General features: G+C 37.4%; 1 protein-coding gene across 1 annotated transcript in view; it reads right to left on the bottom strand.

Annotated features, from left to right (window-relative positions):
• Positions 1–23357, bottom strand: part of FLT4 (fms related receptor tyrosine kinase 4) — a 114668-nt gene that overhangs the window by 60769 nt on the left and 30542 nt on the right. Inside the window, exons 2-4 of the mRNA XM_083352287.1 lie at positions 13890–13986; positions 9830–10101; positions 554–666 (exon numbers count right to left, since the gene is read on the bottom strand). Coding sequence (XP_083208413.1) covers positions 554–666; positions 9830–10101; positions 13890–13986 — 482 coding nt within the window. The remainder of the gene's footprint in view (positions 1–553; positions 667–9829; positions 10102–13889; positions 13987–23357) is intronic.

Below are 23357 nucleotides of genomic sequence, written 5' to 3'. Positions count from 1 at the left end.
GGCTAACAGAGAACCTGAGTTTGGTTTTTGAGTTATAAGAAATAAGGTCAAGGGTTGTAAGAAATGGTCCTTATAACCTTCTCAGAAACACTGCAATTTCTAAAAACTGCCCTTCTTGCATTGCTGTGTCAGGCACTGCAGCACCCCCCTCCAAAAAAACAATACTAATGAAATATTTTTCTTGCTTCCAGAAATTTCTTCTCTTTTACTAAAAAACCTCTGTGTTGTGGTTTTAGGCTTCTCCAGGAAGATCATTAGCATAGTAACGTAATCCACAGAAAATCCAAAGGCAGCAATGCAAAAGCAAACTAAGACCAAAGGAAAAAGAAAAAGAAAAATACAGTATCTGGGGCAGAAATTTTTAAAGGTCATAGTTTTAGCAGACTCTAGAACTTTTCAAAGGCCATCATTTTAGCAAGTTTGCTTTTCCCCCCACTCTATTTATCTCGAGGAGGTTTTTTTTCCCCAACTTCTGTTTGTGCTGGAAAGCCTGCCAATAAGGTAGGATCCTGAATCTTTCAGAGAAAAAACCCCAAAACAAAACATTGCTTACCAACAGCAAAGTGATGTTAAGATCTGGAACAGATACCAGGCATGGGACACAGATACTTTCCTTCTTGTAGATAAGAAGCGTCTCCGGTTTATTAATGAAAGGCTGGTCAAAATCTGAGAAGAGGAGAAAATGTGGAGGGTGGAGAGAATTGCAGCAAAGAACAAAGGAAATGTGATCAGTGTCTAGAAACTGTTTTGGTTTGTTAACTAATTGCTATGAAGAATGATACCAAAGTTGGAACAAATAAAAAAGATAAGAAAGTAAATGCAAAAGCACTTTTATAAAACATGATCCGAACTGTGGATTAAGAGTGTTTAGATTTTATTCATATTTATGTTTGTGTTAGGCTCAGTATAATCTTACATTCTATGTCTATAAATATTGTATAGGGTTTATGCTAGGTTAGGTTAGGCTAGGCATATCTTCATCATACCTTCTCACATTTCATAGCCAAAGCACTTAAAACTCAAGTGAGATCATAAGAGATTTCTCTATAGTCAACTTTGCTTGGACCAAACCAAACTATTTTAATTCGTATGGGTTATGCTAATGCTTAGTGCTTGAATTATGGTATACAAGTTTCAGATGGTTCTCACAAATATACCGTCTCATGTGTCATCATCTTGGACTCAAGATTTACTTATAATATGGATTATGTGCTTGTTCTTATTTTGAATTAAATCATGTCTTTTCTACTATTGCCTTGGTTAGTGCTAATAAACAAAAATCACGCCCCCCAAGGTGAGGCTGGCTCTAACCCTGTTAGCCTTCTGGAAGATAGTCAAAACATGGTTTTGCCAATGAACTTGGGAATGAAATGTTTGAGTGAAGCCTTTAGATGGCTATATGATAGTTGAGAGGTCACCAACCTTTCTCAGTTGGTGGACCAAAGGGAAAGGGAGGGGGAAGCATTTATACGTATGTATGCATGTGATGCAAATGGGGCGGGGCTAGCATCCATGTGATACTAACCCTTCCCCCGTTCTTGGGTGGTGCAGGGCCCCATTTTCGCGCCCCATATCGCAGCAGCGTCCTGTTTACGCACCCCAAGGCACTTCATTGTCCCATTTTTGTGCCCCGCAGTGCAGCAGCATCCTGGTTTTGTGTCCCGCAGTGCAGGGGCCTCCTGTTTTTGCACAGCACAGTGGCATCTCATTTTTGCACTCTGTGGCCATGGTGCTACTATGAGTTGGGGTGTGTGCACGCACATGTGCATGTACTGGCCAGCCTGTCCTGTGGCCTGGTGGCCAGCAGGCCATGGCCTACTACTGGACCATGGCCCACAGGTTGGAGACCCCTGTGATAGTTAACCAGATGCACTCTTGTATGATTTCTTGACATGCTGTATCTTTTGTAGTTTTTACCTTCTTTTTATTATTAATTGAAATTGTGGTTTTAATATTTTTTATGTACTTTATTGGGTATTTCCCCCCAGAGTCACTATGTAAAATGGATGCCTATACAAATGTAGATAAATAGATAAATGGCAAAATCCATACTGTGCCCAGTTAAAACAACTAGACAATAGAAAAATCAGGCATTTCTGAATGGAGAACCTGAATGAAAATGCTTTTCTGAATGAAAAAGGCTTTTCTTAACATTTCAGAGTTTTGTTTAGTATTTTGCATACAGGGGTTACAGGTTAAATAATAATTCTTACTGCACAGAGTACATTTTATGCAGATATAGTAAAAAGACAAAGAAACTCAAACACCTCACAATTGAAAAATAGTTATTTTTTTATACATTGCTCTCTATAAAACACCACACACATGGGCCCTTTTATAAAAAAAATGATGAAACATATACCGGAGATTTTTTTTTTAATTTTAAAATGGATATTTTTTCCGCTAACAACCTGAGTACATATGTTCCTACTAGCTGGTGGCTTGCTTGCAAGGAAATCTCCATAATAAATTATCCAAGCTTACCTAGAGTAATAATATTTTTATTTATAGTCATTGACTAGTTGTATATAGCATACAAGATACAACTAAAACAACCTTGAAAATTAAAAATAACACTATAAAACATAAAATAGCAGAATCACTACTGAGAAAATGGAAAATAACATTCATCTGACAATTTTATATAAATAAATTAATTTGGGCATATGAAATTTCTCCTCTGATCCTTGGACCACAAATCATTTATCATTATTATTTTAAACCTGCAGAGATGGTATTATCAGCAAATTGAATGGTTTTAAAGCCAGATAAAATTCAAATGTGTTTTCTGATAGCTTGTAAACAAAATTTGGCTATGGAATTTTTGGTGTTCTGACAGTCTGATAGGAATGCAAACACACCTCAACTTCTGAGTCTGATTAATCTTTTCCAAGAGACTCATGTAATCTATAGAAATTGCAACACATTAATATATGGCCTATGCCCAATCATTCAGAGTAGAAGCTCTACCCATCTTCAACAACAGCTCAAATACATTTATCAAGCTGGCTAGAAAGAGCTTTCAAGAAATAGGGTGAGCATACTCAAGAAAAAAAATCAATTTTGGTTGTCGTCATGAAATACTGGCCAAATGTGCCAAAACTGAACTCTAAACTCCAAACTGGAGGTCAATATCTATCACCTTCCTCGGGTGATGATCATGACTTTAGAAGATTACAACACAGAAGAATAGTAATAATTGTAAAGAACCTGAATTAAGGAATAAAATAAAGAAAAATAACTAAGTTGTGCTTTTATAAAACTAACAAAACCAAAATGTTGTAACAGAATGGAATAAAATGATGGTCTGATTTTTTGACAGTTGATAAATATATTCAGAGAAATAACGATGTGGATGTATGTATAAAAGGGCTAAAATGTATGTCAAAATGTCAATAAATTATCCTTGTTGTGGTGCTACTGTAAATACTGTAGGACTTCACAAGCAAATGATAGAACATGTGAAATTCCAGTTGAATACTGACAATGGAAGAACCAGAGATTACATTTGGGGAAAATTGTACAAAATTTTGAACGAATGCTATCCAGCAGGTGTGGGGGATGGGAATCAACTAAGTGACATGAATAGATGGGTAGGAATAAGATGAGAGAGTAGTGGGCTGTTTGGAGACCAAAGAATGAATGAAAATGGCTGAGTATCTGCTTAGAAAAAAGGTTTTATTGGAGTATGCAGTAGTTTAGGCATCACTATCATGTGGAGTATTTTTACTTTACTACTGAATCAAGTCCTTTAAGCAGAAAGAAAGAAAGAAAGAAAGAAAGAAAGAAAGAAAGAAAGAAAGAAAGAAAGAAAGAAAGAAAGAAAAGCATCACTGCAGCTAGTGCTTCACTCCCTCCCTCTTCTTCTTCCCTTTCTTACTATGAATTTATTTATTTATTTATTTATTTATTTATTTATTTATTTATTTATTTATTTATTTATTTATTTATTTTCTATACCGCCCTTCTCCCGAAGTACTCAGGGCGGTGTACAGGGCAATAAAAGCATTACATACAAAAGTTAAAATAAAATTAAATTAATTAAGGCCTAACAATAAATAATTAAAAAATGCCCCAACCCCTTAAACCACTCATCTTCACTGAGATCTGGCAAACTGGGAGGAAGAGGATGGTGACGCCAAGGACCAACGAAGCATTGACTTCAGAATGGGTGGGTGGAATTCTGAGGAAGCAGAATAAGGCAATCGTGTCTACCAAAAGGAACCTGTCCAGCACACAGCTCTACGGAAAACAGTGCAAAACTATCTTCACAACTTTTTCTCTGGAGCAGCTAGACTAGAAATTAATTGGCTTAGGTAGCAAAACCCTCATAAGCATCAGAGAATTTTGGGGAATAGAGGAATAGAATGCCAATCCCAGATCAGCAGAAAAGAAACTGTCCAAGGCCTCCTCTATCCTAAACCAACCTTCAAATTGCTCCCAAGTATTCATTTTTACATTTCTTTTCCAGAAGCTCATTATATCCCCGAGCCCTCAGCTTACTCTTTGATTACACTGACAAAGAGCAAAATGGATTTATAAGCTAAGAAAACAAATTTACTTCATCATCCTACAATTGCGCAAGGTTAATTTAAGGCATTCCCCTCCCCCCCATTGCCCTCATAGGCATTGCTGTACATCAGCTTCTTGGTTGCTAAATGCTCCTGACTGGAGGTTTTGGATTTTATTCCATCTCTGTGTTTTTATATAAATATTCCTCCAGGATGTATTTGAAGAGCAGCCACAGATGTTCATAGCAAAGACCAAGGGCAGATTAGATTAAGCGAGAACTAACATTTGTGAGGGGAAATTCCTGCCAAACTTCTAATGCCTCTGGCTATTGTTATTTTGAGTTTGTTATTGGAGAATGGTTTATTTTAACATACCAGCAACAGTTGCTCAGTGGGCAAACCACAGGGACTCAGTATTAATTGGCCATATTAAATTTAGATTGGTTTCTAAATACCCAAAGTCCATGATCTAGACCAGGGGTCAGCAACCTGAAACAGTGAAAGAGCCACTCGGAACCGGTTCCCTCACAAAAGGAAAAACTGGGAGCCGCAAAAAAAATGTGTGCACATGCGCTTACATGCACGCATGCACAGAACAGGGTTTGACTAAAGAGTGGAGCCAAGGCGAGATATGCACCTACCCTGCATATTTGAATTGATTGGTTGAACTTTTTTAGTCCCACTTTTTTTTTTGGACTGCACATGGGCAGAGGACTGGGAGCCGCAGGAGATGGCTGAAAGAGCCGCAAGCGGCTCCGGAGCCGCGGGTTGCAGACCTGTGATCTAGACTAATACTCAGATAATTCAAAAGCAGTAGCATTCTCCTTTAAAAAAGTGAGCTCTTGTTTTCTAAACATTGTGTTACCTCTATCCAAAGGAAGGGCGAGATGTTGGTATGTGAGGCACATGAAAGGGATCTCGAGAGGTGCTTAAGGCTAAGGGAAAGAGATTCCATCTTGTGTATGGGAAGAAGTGGTAGTTAACATTGTTAATGCCCAGAATGCTTTGGTGTGGTTCAAAATTTGAGGGCTTCAATTTCTAATACTCTATGGCGATACACTGGCAATATCTGATGTGGGTTCCAAAATTAAAGTACCGGTAACCTTGAGGGAAACGGGAGGTCTAGAAACATGAAATACGAGCTGTCCTCGGTGCTGTCTGAGCTTGGTTCTTTTCTTGCAATGTTTTGTTACCTGAGCTAGGTAACATCATCAGTGCTACTCAGTGATGATGTTACCTAGTTTGGATAATACAGTAAAACATCTGCAAGAGAGCACCAAGGACTCCTCATTTCAACCCTGATCTACAAATATTCTCCTTTACTGGTAACATGAAATACAAACAAACAAACAAAACAATACATTTTTCAATGTCCTTTTCTCCCATTATAACTTATGCTCAGTTATACCTTAAAAGATTTGCTTCCTATAGTAATAAGACTGTTCTTCTGCTTAGTCCATAGCACTGAAGGTAATGTGCTAGTTGGCTCGAGCAGCATGAGAATCAATCATATATATGTGTGACTTCAAACATGTTTTTATCACATAATATTTGGCCTTGACATAGTTCCAGTGTGGCAATTTTGCTTCCCTCCTAGATATATAGAGTAGTATTGTTGTACAATAACAAACACATATATGTGGACGATGAGTAATGTGACCACATATTAGCTAGGTCCACATGAATGTGACATGAATATCCTTGTTTCATCACTTAACTATTCCAAATTGCACCAAGATATTTTCTCCTCTAGAAACAATAGAAAAATAGCACATGGAAGGGAAGCCACAGTTGCAGAAAGAGGATTTCAAAGAGAGAAGCGACAGGCAGGGAAATCTTCCCTTTTTTATTATGAAATAACCCATAATTCTTACAAAACAAAAACAGCATCTGAGCTTTATTACTAACTGGTTAGTAACTAATTAAAAGTAATTGGTAATGAATGAGATTTCTTAGGTTACAAGAAACTTGGAGAGATAAATACATAAGACATCACATTTGTCTCTGCCTTATTATGGACTCTTGTTATGGACACACAGAGCCTTCAGATGAATGCAGAGTTTGTACAGGACATCATAACTACATTATACATAAAATATGTATCTGGTTGTTGATGCTTATCAATGCTGCTAGTCTGGATTTGAGAATAGAGAACCCCACTGAATTATGTAACATATCATCTCAATTGTCTGCAAGAAGTACTCAGGTTAGCAAAGGATATGGAAAGAAGTTCAGTGAAATGAAAAACCTTTGGCAAACATTTTATTAAGATTAAGTAACCATGTTTGTACTTTGCATCATTAAGTTGTCACTTCTTATCATTGTATATATTCATCTGTGGTTTATTTTTCTGATGCTTTCCAACATAGGCTGACTATTTGTGCAGTAACCCTTAGACGAAGATCTGCAGCAAACACAGTCATTTTAGTTAGTTTTCAAAGTTCAAGCGAATAGATATGTTGGTATTTTTAGAACTATATTATATTTTTCATTCCATCTGAATAGCAACAGTGGTAAGTTGCATTATTTAACTAGATTTGATCAAACTAATATACATATAAGAAAATAATTATTCCTTCATGTCAAAAAACTATGTGTTTTAGAGAACAATTATAAAAATACAGATATGTTTTCCACTAATCCTATTATTATATATTATATTAGCAAGAAAGTTATTACAAGTTTACATACTGAAAGAGCTGCAGTGCACATTCTTTCTTAATTTCAAACTTGGATACTATTTGAGTGATACCTAGTTCATTGGGCATGTTAACATGGATAAAATTACAACATACTGCAAATCTTGAAACATCTATCATAAATTACTATTATTCAAAGCAATGTGTAAGAGAGGGGGAGGATAGAATCTTTCTTTAACATATCTAGCAATGCATTATTTCATCTCTTTTTGTTTCCATTTTTATCAAAACAACTTACTACTCTATATCCCAAACAATGTGTTTAATTTAGCAGCCAGTAAGCTGGGCCACTACTGTATTTGTAGGGCATCACAGAAGCAAAAGCTCCTGAATTCCAGGACAACAGAAACATCCACCCCAGGCACCAATGTAATTCAATCCTCCAGACGGGCTATGGCTACAACAGTACCATACAAGAGGATGGATACTGATTTGTTTTTAAAGCTTCGCCCTCCCTCTTTACTCCCCCAAATTTAACTAGTTGTATGCAGTTGACAGAGGGATATGGCACATAAGTATTTAGAATGCACAGAGGAGGAGTGTAGTTATACATAGGAGCTATAAGGAAAGGAAAACTGTGTTTTCTTGCAACCTGGGATTGTGGGCAACAGTTCACCTTTCTTCAAATACTGCTTACAAATATTTCAAAAATTTCAGAACAATCAACAGCTATTTTGTGGTTTCGCAATCAACTCCCATGTTTTCTTTAGTTAGGCAGAAAGGACTCCACAAACACAAATTACAGGATCAGATAACGGGCTATATCAGGACCAATAAACGATTATCTCTTGTGTTTTTAAGCCATCCAGCAAGTGAAGTTCCCTATAGAGTACAAAATGAAACTGAGATATGACAAGGCTGTGACATTCTGATTAAGTGGTTCTTGGGTCAGAAAAATGTTGTATTGAATGGGGGGGCACTCCCTCAATTCCCCTTAGTCAGTGGAGGCAGATGTTCAAGCTTCAAGCTTTGGTTGATCAACCAGTGGGGCCATTTGTAGATAAAATTAGTTAAGTACTACAATTTCTTCTTTGGTAACTTCCTCTTGGAGGAATATAAATGTGTCATAGTGGGTAAAAAGTGGGATTAGTAGCAGGGAAATTGAGCTTTAAGTTCTACATTCAACCATAGAAACTCAGTGGGAGATTTGGGGTCAGTCAGTTTAGCCTATTTCACAAGAATTATTTTCCATGTGGGAAAAACTGGAAGATGGAACAAAATGTATGCCATCTTAGTACCTACAGAAAAAAGTGGAAACTAAATTCATGAAATAAGGTATTTTTCATTAAGCTTTCCTTGAAGACTATCTTAAAAACTCTAATTAGTGAAAACCTTACCTGCCAGAATTTTAACCACTGGGCTTGATGTTTCATATAATTCCAATATTAAAATAGTGCACTATGGTAGCTGCCAGTTTGTTTTCAGGCCTTTTCAGTATGTTTCATATCTCATAAGTATACAGCAGGGTATCTCAAAAGGCTACACCCAAAGTGCTCTCCTTATCATAAGTGCCTTTCTTATCAGACTTAATTACATTAATTACTACATAATTACAAATTATTCCTGAGCTGTGGAATGCCCTTCCTAAAGAGATATGCCTAACTTTTAATTTACTTTTTTGAAACATCCAAGATATATATTTTTTCTACCTGGGCATGTGTATGTATAAAACAACTCAGTAGATCTTCATAACTGAAGCTGAACGGAGAAGTTATTTATTATCTTTTGTCATCACTATTAGACGTTAGTTTTATTGTATTACATTAACTTTTCTAATCCTTTATTATATATATGTTATACATTGCCCATGAACCTGTTTGAAGAAAATTGTTACTACAATTGAATAAAATGAAAATAGATAAAGGGAGGAATCCAAATATCTGGTCTGACTGCATAATCTGCATGGAGGTTCTGAGCTCCCCTCTTGAACCCTATGGGGATTTCCCTGCAACACAACAGCCCTTACTTTCAAGTCATGATTCATATATTGCCGGGGTCCCCAACCCCCGGTCTATGGATCGAAGTAGTCCACGGCATGCCAGAAACTGGAACACGCAAGCCAGCAAAACCTCATCCACGGGATGCAAGTAGCATACGAAACCACACCTCCTCTGGTCCACAGAAAAACCTCTTTCCACAGAACCGGTCCCTGATGCCCAAAAGGTTAGAGGCTGCTGATATATTGGCTCTGGGGTTGTGCAAATACTGCTTTTCCTTCTGGTGTAGTGCATGCAGCTGTTGTTTTGTTTTTTTTTGAAGTACTTTCTACTTACAAAAGCAACAAAGAAACAAGCTGGCACGGGAATCTGGCGGCGGTGTTGCTAGTTGACAAGTACAATGACGGCCAAATTTCAGGATTCTAGTAAATTTTCCCATGACAATTTCTACTTTGCATTGCTCAAACTGATGCTACATCTCCATTTCAAAAGGCAGGATCATCTCTTTTTTTCTAATTAAAAACTTAAAGTGCAAACAAGTTTTCCTTCATCAATCTACTTTTTGAATAGCGAATTCCCATCACATTGTAAAAAACGTTATTGCAGCTTTTGGCCAAGGAATATATTCACTTAGGAATTTAATCTGCATGGGTTGGCTGAGCAAGTTTTTCCCCCTTCTTACCTCTCACAAACACATAGGTGCTGACAGCAGTGGTGCCTTCTATTTTGGCATTGATGTACTTGTAGTAACAGCGGTAGTAACCTGTATCGTTGGCCTGAGTCCCAGTCAGTGTCAAGACTTTGCAATAGGGCTTTGCATCAGTGCCCTCACAATCTTCTTCCTTGACTATTCGGATGTCGTTGACACTCAGTATCACTGAGTCACTCTCCTTTCCCGTTTGGACAGTGTCTTCTTGAATGCCAGGCCACAACCATTCCAAAGGATGTTGTCCTCTTTATTCAGCCAAAAGAAGAGAATGAGAGTTAGATGGATTACCACATTCCTCTCTAGGACAAATCCTGTGTTCTAATATTTTCCCCTCCCATTCTTTCTGCCATCAAAGTCACATTGGAAAGTTTTCTAAACTGTAATAATGGCCTTGATGCTTTTTACATTTTCCTGTTGCAAAGAGGAGAATAGAACTACAATTTGCAGAATATACTGGAACGAACAGATAACAGATAGAAGGAAGGAAGGAAGGAAGGAAGGAAGGAAGGAAGGAAGGAAGGAAGGAAGGAAGGAAGGAAGGAAGGAATCCATCCAGTCAAGTCTCTGCAGGAGCCGTGGTGGCACACTTAGTATTGCAGGCTGACTCTGGCCATAGCCAGCAGTTCAATCCTGACAGGCTCAAGATTGACTCAGCCTTTCCTCCTTCCAAGGTTGGCAAAATGAGGACCAAATTGTTGGGTGCAGTATGTTGGCTGTGTAAACCAGTACTGTTAAAGATTACTGTTGCTATTGTATAGAGACTATGCATGCCAGTTGGACCAAGCAGCAAGGAACTAAGGCAGACATACAGTAAGTGGTGGTAGTAAAAGAGTCAAGAAAGCTAGATCTCTACCAATACTAGGTTTCCATTTGTGAGGTGGTTTTGGGTTTTTTTTGCTAATCAGATTCCCCCATGTGTCATGTACCAGGCTTCAAAATACTGTGATACTGTAATTCAAGCATTGAGAATTCCTTCCATCCCTCTCTAAATTCTACAGCAGCTTTCCCCTACCTAGTGTCCTTCAGGTGCTTTGAAGCATAAGTCTCAAAATTTTTAGCCAGCATGGTCAAAGTTATATTGAACAATATTCATGGAGGATATCCAAAACTGTAAGACACTATAGTGCAGTTCAGTATTTTTTTTATTTTAATTCCATTTATATCCCGCCCTTCTCCGAAGACTCAGGGCGGCTTACAAGCTTAGCAGTACACATATTATAAACTTTATAGGCCTATTTCCTAGTTGTCAGCTAGAACAAAAATTGCAAAAGTTGGGTTCGCATCCCACCAGGCTCAAGGTTGACTCAGCCTTCCATCCTTCCGAGGTAGGTAAAATGAAGACCCAGATTGTTGGGGGCAATTAAGCTGACTTTGTAATAATACCGCTTGGGGGGGGGGCGAAAGCCCTAATAAGCAAGCATATACATAGAATGAAGGCTATTGCTAAGCACATTGATTTGTGCTTCTTAGATTGTAAGCCGCCCTGAGTCTTCGGAGAAGGGCGGGATATAAATGGGAATAATAATAAAAAAAATTACAGTAGGTATCCAGGGTATGATCCTTAGGAAGGGAGGGAGGGAATGAGGAAGAGAGAGCAGTTAAAGGCTCCTTGCTTTATAATTTTGAATACTGACAATTGCTCAGTTTTTTTATAAGCCAGAGTTGTCCCAAACTTTCATGCTTCTAATAATATTTGGTTGCTGTCTATCCATGAGAAGTAGAGAGAGGAGACTGGTCATTTTTTTTCTTCTCTGTAATGACAGCCACAAGCTGCCATTGCCGTAATATTATCAAATTGTAGACAGAAGTAACTTGCACCTCTTTTGGAGTATTTGCTGATTTGACTGACATGTGAAGTTGCATAAAACGAGAGATTGGTAGCACCAGTTTCTTCTGCTCTCAGTTTCCATAAGATAATTACATGGAACTTTGATATTGAAAGATATTTTCATAAATACTTTTACCCAGCTTTAGAATGTCATGAAGTTATCTTCATCTGAAATGCTTTGAAGATTCAAGCCCTATTTGCATGGTATTAGAATATTTTAATACATAAAACCCTATTTTTCACAGTGTCAACCAGATGCCGAACTAGGATCAACAAGAAATATATTGGTGCCTCTGCTTATGTCTCCTGGCAATCAACAGTGGCACCATTTTAATTTATCATGTTGCATAACCCCAGGCTCTATCGTTAAGTTATGTATATCATGCAAACATGGAAAAGTGTTTTAATTAAACCATTGTACACATCTATGGAGATTCTCAGTCATCCAAGTCATAGTTGTCCCATTTGGAAAAACCATGCCTCAGTTTATGATGGATAAAAATATCATGTAAGACCAGCTACTGAAAGGCTGTTTCATTTCTAGAGGCAGTCTGTGCTGATGGACAACTTCTCCATAAGTCCTCCTTTAATATAATTGAAGTTAAGGTCCATCACTATGCCTTATGCCAGAGAGCAATACAGTGAGCCAGATGCAATTACCAGAGTCTTTGTTATACCATTTAAATAATTGCAATTGCAATTTTAAAATTAATTGATTGATTTTATTTCAATGCTTATAGGTGAAATCAGAGCAGAAAAGAATTCTGTGCCGTTATGGTGTGGCGATTTTTTTAATGCAGTAGTATAATCAATGGACAGAATAACAAGAGTTGGAAGGGATCTTGGAGGTCTTCTAGTTATACCATTCTAGAATGTTTTGGGAGTAAAGAGATGTTTATATGTGGCACTTCACAAAGCTTCAGTATGCACTGCACAAAAATCTCAGGCTGGGGATACAAAAAATAGATGATTCTTCTGTAAGTGTTTAGAGAACAGGGGATCTGAACTTTGTAGGAGGCAAGACCTCATGGGCATAAATAATTCTTTCTCAGCAAATTTATAGTTTGGAAGCACAATGTAATCATATTTTAATTTTGTCTTGATCCGAGCATATCAGGTTATTATCTCTGGATGAACTGGATCAAAACAAAGGGAGTGGCGATGCTCTTTGAGAAGATTTAGAGAACATATCAGCCTCTTTACTTTGGCAATAGCAACTTTTCGTATGAGATTCCAGACTGGAAATTAGAAACTTTCCTGTGTCCTCTGAGACTTTGTCATGTAAATTATTGCTTAATGCAATTTGGACTAAAAATATGTTCATATAAATGTTTTCTCTTCTTTGGAGGAAATATAAAATAAAAGGGTTTGCTCGGTCAGGGGATAAAAAATGTTGCTTTACTTTTGCTGATGTCCATCCAAACTTCCTAATACAATGTAACTGCATGACCACCATTTGGTAACTAATTATGTATATACTCTGATGAACTCTGATTTTTAGGCTTGTCTAAAGCAGGAACTAATCAGTGTTAATACTATACCCATACTGCACAAGAAGTCTCTTATTGAACAATTCATAATTTTTTAAAAAAACAGAGCAAGTATGTATGTAGTTCTTGCTAATAAACAGGTCATGACTATGCTGACAAACTCTAAAATTCAGATACAGTATATACAGTTTTAGATGCCTTGACATGACAAAAATCTGGCAGGTCAGTGTGCTATGCACATTAAGAATCCAGGTTTTCTCAAGTGGAAGGCCAATCCATATATCTTCATTATAAAATGCTATAGTGAACTACAAAATGTTATTCTTTGTTTTACTCAAAGTGCCAAATTTTGTTCGAAACACGAATACATGTGTTCCCTCCCTCTCTCCTACATATGTAACTTTCCCTGTTATTCTATCATTATGCTTTGAATCTATGCAGTGTTCAAAAAGAGTTATTTGCATGGAAATTTCAGTAAAATTAACACTGTCTATATCTCCTTGCTGCCTCAGTTTTGCAGACAGATATGGCAGTCCAAATTACAAGTCTATTTCAGGTATTCCTAACAAATCAATTTATATTCAGTCTTTTCAGCAGTGCTAAAGGTAACGAGATCTCTACCGTTTCAAATGCCTATGAATACTCTTTGAGAAAAAAAATGACCACATCACCCACAGATGAAGCCACATGAAAAACATTCTTATTTGACTCTTACCTGCAAGTAATATTTAAGGTCTCCTTAGCATTGATAATATATTCCTCTTCTGTGATACTGAGAATGGGTGGTGTCATAGAATAGCCACTAACCAGATCTGGGGAGAGAAATAAATATATATATATAAAAATTCACGATACTATCTAAATAGATTATCCAATAATGTACTCTTTAACATTAGTATTTACTGTTAGTAAATATGAATACATTACTGATACATTGGTATCAGCTCTATCACACACGTCATGGAATGGCTTCATTTTGACCAGGCCTCATATGCCTCAGCTTCTGAGTCCAGGCAGAATAGGCCAGATGCTGCCACATATCATGAAAAAGTTTTATGTAGAACTATTATAAAATACAAGCAGCATCAGGTTGACTGAATAAAACACCCACAAATTGTGCACATTCTTGCGAGTTTTTTTCTTTTTGGCACACAGATACACAAAGTGTAAGGGGGGATAGATATTTGTTTCAAATGACAGTCACTCAGAATATTTGATGACTAAAGAATCTTTTTATGCACAAAGATGGAAAGACACATTAATTCCCACAATGGAAGAATGGATGGTAAAGACAACTGATTGTTTTAATTAAACAGAAGAATTTATCTAGTTTGGTTTCTATTTGGAAACCGTTTCTGGACTTTTTGCTTGAAACTGAAAAAAAATAAAACTTTGAGTCCAGGTTTTGATTATTAGAATGATTTTGTCATTATAGAAATAGCCTAAAATGTTTAGAAATGCAAAACAAAAGGTTGAGGTTATATATATTTTTAATTCTACTGCATTGAAAAGAGTTGGAAGTCACTACTTTTTTCTTTTATTCTCTTTGCACCCTTCTTTCTTTTTAAAATCTTTCTAACTTTTACTTCTTTTTGTAATTTTATCTTATAATAAACTTTAATATATTTAATGTTTGATGACTAGTTTACTATTATAGATGGCAGAAATATCTTAAGTACTCTAATAATAGCAGAAATCTTGCCTCAATATGACCCCACAATGCCAAGTACCAATATCAGGGATCCTATATTTCTATGTGTGAATAGTGTGGATTTGATTTAGTGTATTTTGTAATTGCAGTCACTGTGATTAATAAACCAATTTGACTTATTGTTTACAATATAACTATACCTACATGCCTATGCATTTGACTAATTTTGGCTTGTTTAACAGTTAGGTTAAACATTCCCAGCTATCATGTGTGAACCCAACTATATTCTTCTCTCATCAGTGGAAAGGTTACTAAGCCGTTTTCTCAAACTCTGTTTGTTTTTATAAATATATTCTGTCAGCCCTGTAATACTGTATCACACATGTTATGGTCCTAGAATGCTCTTAATAAATTAGTTCTTTTAGGCCAGGGGTGTAAAACTGCTGGCTCATGGGCTCGTTGCGTCATGTGGAGGCCGTGCCCACCCATCTCCGGCAATGCAAAAAAAGTTGTGATACGTCACAATATGTTATGTGACGTGGCGAGTTTGACACCTGTGTTTTAGACCTTTGGCAAATGGAATCAAAGAAGAAAATGAATCACCTAATTCTGCTCTTTGCCTCTGACTGCCTCATGCTGTTAGAGAAAGTATGGAGGCAGGCTATAATCATAGTTGCCTGATTATGGTTACAATTCTCCATGCAATCAAAGATCTCTGTGAAGATATCTGCATTTTTACAGGAAACAAATCACTCAAATTTAAAGACAATTAATCTGCTAATCTGCTCTGAACTCTAAAGACCAGATTACAAAATACCGTTTGAGCAGAAAATAGAGTCCTGTCTTTATATACAAGGGTATTGTGGCTTCTGTGTTGGAAAACACATAAGGTACTAAAAAAAATTCCTTCTTTCTAGCAAGGAAAATTCATGAGAATGAAACAGCCTGATATTAAAAGTTCTGGAAGATCAAAACTTTTAAATGGGGATAAAATAATGTAATATTTATAAATATAATAAATAAATAAATAAATAAATTGTCAATTACGCCATGGCCAAAAGAACTTTAAATATTTGCACTTTTTGGCCAGAGTATGCTTGCATGTATGAAAATGGAAGTTGATGGAACAGCAACGTCAAAGAAAAATACAGTTCCTGTCTCTACCCAAAATCAAAATGAATTGCAATCTGGAAAAATAATTTAAGATATTTCTGAGAAGCAAAATAAAGTGCATTTATTTATTTGGAAACTAGAATCCCATACATTAGTGCAGGGGTGTCAAACTCAATTTCATTGAGGGCCGCATCAGCATTGCGGTTGCCCTCAAGGGGCCAGGTGGGTGTGGCCTGGGTGGGCATGGCCTACTGGGTGGGCGTGGCTAGAGTGCGTATGGCCTACTGGGTGGGCATGGCCAGCTCTACATCATTTGCATCAAGGGTGCCTATGGGGGCCTGGGCAGGAGTGGGACAGATCTGAGTGTCTCTGGCAGAAGGAGGGTCTCTGGGCCAGGGCCAAGGCAGTGGGGGCTGTTCCCTCACTGTTTCCAGGATGGCTTCGCGGGCCACATGAAACCACTTCGCGGGCCGGATCCGGCCCCCGGGCCTTGTGTTTGACATGTCTGCATTAGTGAGAAATGTAATATGTATGTATGTATGTGTGTGTGTACACATACAACAATGGTATTAAAATCAAAGCTATTTAATTAATGTTGATCCACTTTCTATAGATACATCATCAATCTTACATGCCTTTTCTGACTGACCTACTCATCTCTCAACGAAGTTTTTCTTGTAGTAAATGTTGAGTATTGCAGTAATAATGACAGCAGTAGCAGCGGCTAAAAGAATATGAAATGGTAGGAAGGAGGCAGACACTTCCTGGATGGTTACAGTGTTGGCTAGCTATTCTTTTTTTAATCCTTTGTTCAAGGCATTTAGAATCAAGGTTGAAGTTGACTTCCCAAAAGGAGCAAACCAACAGTCTGTTAAAGGAGGTAGAAATACTTGAGATACATTAAAGCCAAATACTAGGACATTTGCAGATTGCTGTAGTTTAGGTACTTGATTGGTAATTGACTAGGACTCATAGAGAGCAAATACCAGTTGAAATATTTGAGCTTAGATTGTCACAAGGGATGCCAATTTGTCTAGGGGAACTAAAGAGTGATATAAAAACAAATGACACTGTTAATAAAGCTACATGGACCCCAGTCTGTCCATTGCCTTAAGAGAAGAGAGTAAGCTGCTTGCAGTGCAATATAAATGTAACAACAAATATAAATGTCACAAGAATTCATTTTTCCTGACTAGTTGTACTTAATACTATTAAATTTGGAGCACAGGAAGTTGTGATGTGGAAATATCCTCAGAAGCCTATCTGACTTAAAATGTGAATCAAGCATGCTATAAAAAGTATTAATGTTAATAATTTCAGCTGATCTAGCTACAGCATAGGACAGACCAGTTTGACTTCCTGTGGCACAGCACTGCATACAAGCAGACAGCTGACAGCTAACATGGGCTGTTAAGCAGAAGTCTCTTTTTGATTAGACACTGATTACATCATGGGAAGATTAAACCATTTTTCTTTTCATCTGAGAGCTTCCAATGGGTCCATCTGAAAACTATCGGTATGTTGTGAGATGAATTAACTTTTGAATTAACTACATGAAGAGAATATCCAGATGATATTGTGTAATCTCCCTGCCTCCTTTGCAGAATGTTGTAAGAGAATCCAGATGTTGTCTTTATAACTCTCCTGCACTTTCCCACCTTTTCTTTCATCTTTTTTCCCCCATAAATATGCCGAGGAAAAGATGAAGCACTTGCACAATGTATTTACCTGGAAGCAGCCTAAATCTAGTGTTTCCTGTGAGCAGATGCATGGTTTATTCTTTTGATCCTCATTAAAAATTATCACAAACTTGAGCATGTAGACATTTTCAGAAAATACCTCTACTGACATATGTTAGGGAAAGCAGAAATTCTGGACCAAGAATTTTATAACTTTCTGGACCAAACACAAAGGCTGAATCCATGGATCGAAAGACACCTAAAGCCTAACAGATGTTAATTACATCTTTCAGTATCCATCAACACTAGCTATGCTGACTCCGGCTGCTGGAAAGTGGAGTGCAATAACATCTGGAAAGCCATACTTTGCCGAAACCTATATTTATTTGTACTGTAATTGCAACTATAAAAGGAATACTATCACTTGCTAGGAAGAGGAGGGCTACTGAATGAAATCACTGCCTCTTTCAGAGGAAGAATACCAGAGAAAATCTTAAAACTAGCTTAGGCTAAGTCATTAGCTAAAGAAAGATCAAAGGTTTGACATTGTTTTTTATCCTCCAAACAGTAATCTTTTAATGTTGATTTTTTTTACAGTGTTTAATTTGAGAGAATTGTTTCTGAGGGGACAGACTTAAAAGCTGACTAATTAAATAAATAAATTAAATGCACTTCAGAATGAATTCATTTGCCAGCTATAATATTCTGCCAGTGGTCAGTATAAGGCTGTTAATTTTTTTTTTTAAATACTGAAATCATAATTGATTTCATGAAATAGACATGAATTGTATACTGATGACAGATCCTGCAACATATAGATGTACACGTACATCATGTGCATCCATACATATGCTCATAGGTCTATGAATCTTGCAGTGGAGATTAGATTAAATTAGATTATTATGACAGTGAAAAAAGAAAATCACTATGTGTATGTGTGTATGTATGTGTGTGTGTGTGTGTGTGTGTGTGTGTTTTCTGAGGTTTTCGCGGGTGTTTGTATATGGATCTTTGGTCATTCGGGTTTTTTCCCCGCATAGAATTGAAGGTGTAGGAGCAACGTTTCAACGGAACAAACAAACAAACAAACAGCCACTACCACATGCTTCTCCCAGAAGAAGGAAGCTGAAGCCACCAGCCTGAGGATGACGGATGGGATTCCGTCGAAACGTTGCTCCTACACCTTCAATTCTACGCGGGAAAAAACCCAAATGACCAAAGATACACACACACACACACATATATATACACACACATATATATGACAAATGCTTGTTAACTATTTTTTAGATTACCTTGCTAGGCCCCAAACATGGGACAAATCTTTATTTCCTGTGTCAGCCTATCCTGAAGGCCATCGACAGGCAGTAGTCACACCGGTGACAGCTCATATTTGTGTAAATTTTAAATTGCTAACAAGATTTTAAATTTTCACCCTGCTTTTAAAGTTCTTCAGGATAAAAATATAGGGTGTTTATAATTAACTTCTATTTTTCATTGGTTGCATCAATAGTAAAAGCCCTACCCAAGCCAAACTTCTGAAACTAGAAAAGGAAACTTTAAGCACAATAATGTTGCTCTATTGTTTATAGAGCAAAATGTTGGCTTCTGTATTCAGAAACTTGTCTGCTGAGCAAGCTGAGGGTGAACACTTCTAAACCCTTTCACTAACCACATGTAAACTCTGAGAGTCCAACAAACTAGTTTAGTGCACAGAAAATCCTTCCCTTAATTCCTGGTTGAGATAGAAATGCAAATAAGAGAAAAAAGCTATTTCAAACTCCCAATATGAGAGAGAGAGAGAGAGAGAGAGAGAGAGAGAGAGAGAGGATAGCTATACAAATGAAAGGGTTAAGTATCACTTTATCCCTGCAGCTATCACTTAACAAGTCTTAGAAGAAAAGAGACCAAACCTTTGGATGTCGTACAAAAATGCATTCTTAGCAATGAAAATAAATGAAAACATTTTTTAGAAATCCCTTGAAAATATAGTATTTTTAAATCAAAGTATTTCCAATTCATTCTGAATACCAATCTCCACTCCTAATATACTGCTCTGGAGATATTTTCTTCACTTGGGGACCAATTGTGATGTCTAGAACAGAGGTCCCCAACCTTTTGGGCACCAGGGACCGGTTCTGTGGAGAAAGGTTTTTCTGCAGACCGGAGAGTGCGTGGTTTTGTGTGCTGCCTGCCTCCCACAGATAGGACTTTGATTGTTTGTGCAGACCGATTGTGGGCATGCTGTGGCTTGGTACCGGTCCATGGACCGGGGGTTGGGGACTCCTGGTCCAGAAGAGTCAGAACTTTGGGTAGTTGATTATGCCAAAGTAAATGCTTAACCGTGACCATTTTTGCCATTGCAGTCTTCTTAAGAGACATATTGTCACAGCAATAGTTGGATAACAATATAAATTTTCAGAGTGGAAATGCATATGGAAATTTGTAAATAAACTTCAATAGGGAATGCAGAAAGGATAGTATTTATTATAGTATTAGAATTGCATCTTGCCCTTTATTCAGGACTTCAAGATGCCTACATAATACTCCATCCTTGATTTCTCTCCACAACAATGCTGGGATGTAAGTTGGGCTAAGAGTAATGTTACCCAGTCAGCTTCTGTGGTGGAAAACATCAGTCTTCCTGTTCTGAATATGAGCCTCTGACTACTACTGCATCATACTGGCTGTCATGGTACTTTAATATAATAAAATATTGTGAAAAATAATTTTGTGATGACCTGTTTCCTCTTATATAAGGCTGGATTAATGTCTTCCTTCCTGCACTCATTTATACAATTGACAGGTCTGTGCCCTTCATATATTTCCCAGTTTTGCTGCAATGGCTTCTGTAGTAATACTCCTTAAGAGAAGAATTAGATCAGAAAAACAATGAGACAAGTGTTCACAACTTTCTTCTAACAGAACAGATTTTGGTTTTTCTACCCCTTTTAAAAAATAGCTCAGAAAATGTGTTCAGAAAGGCAACTGAAATATATATGAATATATATTTACATTCTCTTTTTTCTCATCGGATGTGGAACTTGAAAGTGAGCATCAATTTTTGTTTTGTTTCCATTTTGGAATACACCTCCCAAACCTAATAAACTATTTCCTCTTGATATCAAGCAGGTTCCATGTCCTTGATCGACTCAGCTTCAAGCATTTACAGGACTGGCTGTAAAAGCTGTTTCACCACTTCTTGCTTCCTTTAACTAAAGGCAGACCATGAAAAACAATGGATGCTGACTGAAATAAGTGTCCCTCCATTCTGTTCTGAGAGATAATGAGATAGGTTACTACGGAGATGCTTGTCAGATACGGAACTGGGTGTGGACACAAGGAAGGATGCAAAGTAACAAAGAAATATATTTATCTCTCCCTCTCCCTCTGCCTCTTCCCTCTCTCTGCTTTTATGACCTGTTAGTCAACAACATCATGATAGCATGTGCAGGTTTAGGCTCTAGGATTCCTGCAGATGTATCCTGTCTAATGCTTTCCAAAAGTACAACAGGAAAAGGAACAAACTCTCTATTGGAATACACCATGTGCCATTTGGGTGGAGAGGGGGGTAACAAAGAGGAAGGAGAAGAGTGTAAACAAGCGTAGCATTGAGGGTTTAGCTTAGAACTCTCTCCTGTCGTTTAGCTCTATATAGTTTCTTCCTTTACAGCTGCAAAAGGGACAAGTATTTCAAAGACGTATGTTCCCCAGTATCTAGTTTCCTTACTAGATGCAACAGCTAGAAGGAAAAGCACCCATTACATTTAAGTTCCTGGCGTAAGTTCATATGAACCTTTTTCCAATACAAACTCATCTTCTGAATATTTAACAAGTGAGTCTGGTCCTGAGGCTTTTATTTACTGTCTTTCTCACATGTGTGAGTTCAAAGAACCCTTCCCTGTTTGTTAAGATCCAGTTTTCCTTGGATGTTATTAACATCAATTAGTTTCCATCAGAATAGACTCAAGTCAGAAATCACAGGAGCCTGTGGGGAATGTCAGGAAAAGGACAGAGTGCTGGAGGTAACCATACATTGCCACTTGCATCTGGGGTTTCTCAACCTTAGCCATATTAACTTCCAACTTCCAGCAAGCATCTAGAATTCTGAGAGTTGAAAGCCAAACCTATTAAAATGGCTAAGGTTGAGAAACAGACTGTAAATGTGACTTTTCAACTGAGTGAGAAGCAGTCAGCTCAGAGTAGAGATGTGAAGGTCTGAAAACATCTTAGAAGGAAATTTAGTGTAGCATAGTGAAGAAAGTCCAGATTTTATCTCTCCATGTATGTGTATCCCTGAAAAATGGCAAATTTAAAGTGTTGCCAATAGTTATTGCATTTCTATTTCCCCAAAATAGATGTTTCCTCAAAACATCTCTGAACATTTGGAGATCAAATCCAAAGTGCAATTTCAATATAAATATTTATTGAGTGCATGTTTGCCATTCTGACTATAAAGTTATGATGGTGGAGCGCAGGTTAATTTATATCACTAAGCAACGTGTAACTTATGCACCTTTGGTTTAGAGCACGGGTATCAAACTCAATCACGTCACGTGACATATTGTGATGTATTGCAATGTTTTTTGCCTTTGCAGAGCCAAGATGGGTGTGGCTTGCACGTGATGCATCCGGCCCACAGGCCACCAGTTTGACACCCCTAGTTTTAGAGTATCCAAGTTTTAAAGTAATGTCATATAGGTGCTGGATTTGGAGATCATCTTAGCTTTAAAGTGACAGCAATATTGTAAAAGAGACTTCCCCAATAGAGGGCACTTCAAATTTCTTTGATTACAATCCCTCTTATTCCACCCAACAAGAGCACGTAGGATGGATGGGAATAGTCTGGTGGATCTATGTTGCCAGGCTGAAGAAGGTTATCTTAGTGTCAAGGTACATGACCTTATGCCTAAGCACAACATACAAAGCTTCCCCCCACTCCTCCCCAAATTTGTGTGAAGCCCCACGCAAAAAGTTCATGAGAAATGATAGACCGGGTTAATAAAAAAATATCTCATGAGCAGAATAATCACTTTAACAATGTGAAAACTTTCCTTTTTTTTAAAAAAAAAATCAGTCTTGATTCCTGGAATCTGCCCCAAGAAGACCCTGCAGATTTTTTTAAAATTAGATGTTTGCCACTGTTTTTTTCCTAGGGCAGAGAGAGAGAATGACTGGCCCAAAATCACTAAACTGGCTTTGTGCCTAGGGCAGAACAAGAACATAGTGGTTTCCAGCCTGGAGTCATTAGCCATTACATTCAGCTAGAATCTAGGAAATTAAAAATCATTGAGCTTATGCTACACAATTACTATGCATGAAACTTAGAATAAGCAATAAGTACAGTCAAGAATGAGACAATTTGTTTTTGTGATAATTTTTCAGTTAATGGGTACCTATAGGTAGTCTATAGGTAGTTCTCAACTTATGACAGTAATGAAGCCCTGACTTTTCATCATAAATCATGATGGTCATGAATTGAGGCATTCACATGACCAGGTTTACTTTTTTTTGCAATGATCATCAAGTGAATGCTAGTGTTGTAAAGAAAACTGCAGGTTAACCCCCTACATTGCCTTATGCCTCCAGTTCCCCTTAACCTTCTTTTTATATTTAATCTTGTTATAAAAAGTTCTTGAAAAAATTGACCCCATTGGGTTGCACTTATGACTTGTGTGTAAATTGGCTAAGCCCAATTCCTCCCTCCTAAGAGTAGATTCTGGCAACAATCTCTATTATT

This window comes from Vipera ursinii (genome assembly GCF_947247035.1).
Source record: "Vipera ursinii genome assembly, chromosome: 2".
In the NCBI taxonomy this organism is placed as follows: Eukaryota; Metazoa; Chordata; class Lepidosauria; order Squamata; family Viperidae; genus Vipera; species Vipera ursinii.
This window is presented reverse-complemented; position numbering and strand designations above follow the sequence as displayed.